Source organism: Mustela nivalis, assembly GCF_964662115.1.
Source record: "Mustela nivalis genome assembly, chromosome: 6".
NCBI lineage: Eukaryota > Metazoa > Chordata > Mammalia > Carnivora > Mustelidae > Mustela > Mustela nivalis.
In genome coordinates, this window is record NC_139025.1 from 88615 (window position 1) to 91650 (window position 3036).

At 45.7% G+C, this 3036-nt stretch overlaps 1 protein-coding gene across 1 annotated transcript; it reads left to right on the forward strand.

Moving 5' to 3' along the window:
• On the forward strand, positions 1 to 2473 carry LOC309866851 (disintegrin and metalloproteinase domain-containing protein 21-like). The gene has a single exon (XM_082734890.1). The coding sequence runs from the start codon at positions 65 to 67 to the stop codon at positions 2318 to 2320; it is 2256 nt and encodes a 751-aa protein (XP_082591016.1). The 5' UTR covers positions 1 to 64; the 3' UTR covers positions 2321 to 2473.
• Positions 2474 to 3036: the final 563 nt, after the last annotated feature.

Sequence of the window (3036 nt, forward strand, 5' to 3'; positions counted from 1 at the left end):
TCTGTCAGATGCTCTAGACGTGGCCCTCACTGAGGATCTTCCTTTGATCCATTCTCACTGACAGATGTTCCTGAGCAGGGCCCTGGGGCTGGCAGAGGATGAGGTCATCATGAGGACGTTCTTCTTACTGCTTGCTGTCTGGGCAGGGCTGGCTCCTGTCCAATGTTCTCAAGGCCGTCCGTCATGGCGCTACATGTCCTCTGAGGTGGTCATTCCTAGGAAGGAGATGCACCATGGCAAAGACGTTCAGATGCCAGGCTGGCTGTCCTACAGCCTGCGATTTGGGGGCAAGAGGCACGTTATCCACATGCGGCGCAAGAAACTGTTTTGGTCCAGACAACTGCTGATGATGACACAGGATGACCAAGGAGCCTTGCAGATGGATTATCCCTTCATCCCTCCAGACTGTTACTACCTCGGCTACTTGGAGGAGATTCCTCTTTCCATGATCACCATGGACACATGCTATGGGGGTCTTGAAGGGATCATCAAGTTGGATGACCTCGCCTATGAAATCAAACCCCTCAGCAATTCCCAAAGGTTTGAACACATTGTTTCTCAGATAGTGGCAGACAACAAATCAGTGGGATTTACCTATAAATTTGGACATCAGGAGGTTAGGGATCCCCTATTCTCTCAAGCAAATGACAGTGTTGTCCCCAGGATCTCTAGTAAGATGTATTCATCCCATCATGGAAATATCAAAGCACTTGCTCTCAGTTCCAACTCAATGTATACTGTGTTCAACAATGTGTCAAAATGTGCCCAATTCCTCATAAGGGTATTTAGTTTAGTTGACACATTTTTTCAAGGTATTGATGTAGCTTTTTATATTTCATCCATGATCATTTATGATCAGCAAGATCCAGCTTCCATGGGTGATTATCATGTGACAAAAAATCCATATTTTCAGCATTATGAGAAGCATGTGTTTCCAAGTCTTAAACCACATTCATCCATAATGTTGATAAAAGAGGGGCCACAGGATCATAATTATGAGCCTGTTCCATATGGTATATGTCGCTTTCGAAATCTCATCATGATTGGTTACTTTGGCAGGCCGTATTTATTTTTGTCTATCATAGCAGCACAAAAGGTGGCAAGAAGTGCTGGTATGTACTATGATGATTTATACTGTTCTTGCCAGAGAAGATCCACTTGCATTATGTACATACCACCTGGTCTGACAGATTCCTTCAGTAACTGTTCCTATACACACATTCAGCACATAGTGGGTGGTGGTGTACTTGAGTGCATGTACAGAACCCAAAATGAGTATTTCAATAAAAGCCTGACTCACAATCGTTGTGGAAATCACGTAGTGGATCAAGGTGAGGAGTGTGACTGTGGCTCCTTCAAACAGTGTTACAGCAACCCCTGCTGTACGAATGCTTGTTCATTCACCAGTGGCAGCAAATGCAATACAGGCAGGTGCTGTACAAACTGCACCTATTCCCCTCCTGGAACACTCTGCAGACCAATCCAAAATATATGTGATCTTCCTGAGTACTGCCGTGGGAAATCCTTGGCATGCCCTGATGATTTCTATATGCAAGATGGAACCCCATGCACCGAAGTGGGCTACTGCTATCTTGGAAATTGCACTGACCCCACTGTGCACTGCCAAGAAATCTTTGGTAAAAATGCTGTGAAAGGTGAAAAACCCTGCTATGACATAAATAGAAGAGGAGATAGATATGGACACTGCAGGAGAGTAGCTGAACAAATGAAGAGTACTCCCTGTGCCCTTGAAGACATTTATTGTGGAAGGCTGCAGTGTGGCAATGTCACACACCTCCCACGCTTGCAAGAGCACGTGGGATTCCATCAGTCTCTAATCTCAGGATTCTGGTGTTTTGGGCTGGACTCACATCGCTCCACAGGAACAAATGATGTTGGTCATGTGAGACCAGGTACACCCTGTGGTCCTGGAAAGATCTGTAGCAATACCTACTGCAATGGCAGTGCAGCTCAGCTGAATTATGACTGTTTACCTGAGAAATGCAGTCACAGGGGGATTTGCAACAATAACAAGAACTGTCATTGTCACATAGGCTGGGATCCTCCACACTGCATTGACAGAGGTGCTGGGGGGAGCACAGACAGTGGACCCCCGCCACGTAAAATGCGGTCAGTCAGGCAAAATGCTGAATCTCTGGTGTATCTGAGAGTGGTCTTTGGTCGCATTTATGCCTTAATAGCTGTGTTCCTGTTTGGTGTCGCCACAAATGTAAAAACAATCAGGACAGTTAGAGTTAAGGAAGAGAAAGCTGATAAAGCCAACCCTGGACTTAGACCCCAGACCCCCAAACAACAGTAGGCAACCCACAGGAGCATGAGTGAAACTCTACAGTAAGGAAGTCGCAAAGCTGACATCCACATTTCCAGGGATCTGTAAAAGACAGAGTGTTACCAACACATGTCACCCGACTTTCACACTGTGTCTGTGACCAGCACTCTGAAATAAACTGTGAAAAGCACATGTTCTGGCTTCTTTATATTTTTTGTAAGACTGTAGGAGCCCACACTGATCCCAAGACACTGTCCAGGTAACTGAGTCAGCAACTGGGATTTGAGCTGAGGTCTTGTGGTGAAGAATTAAGAGAAGTTGTCACAGGCTTCTGCAGGAGAAAATTCATGACATTTTTCCAAAGCAATGATCTTGAGCACTGAGGATTTTCTCATTGTCTAGGTAATCTCTCCTCCGCAGTCCCAAGGAGAGTTCAGGGCAATGGAGGGCTATTCCCCAGCCATACTGCCTGTCCCACACACTGGGGTGCCTTTGGGAAGTAGGGGAGGGTGTCTGGTGTGTGATCCTACCCAGTACAAGCTATCACACCCTGGAGAGCATGTTCCTGAATATGGAAAACAGAGAACATGATCCTGAACATTGCTTTCCATGAAATCAATCATAAAAATAGGTAGAAGATCTCATTGATGACTCTGGTATCCAGAGAGAATACTAGGAAGATCATCCCTCACTTCTCTCTTAGTCTATATTCCAGGGAGCTGAGCAGGGACAGTAGGTAAGCATGT

What these genes read in the sequence shown, in the direction of transcription:
- LOC309866851 (XM_082734890.1), top strand. Translation starts at nt 65, where the DNA reads ATGTTCCTGAGCAGGGCCCTGGGGCTGGCAGAGGATGAGGTCATCATG.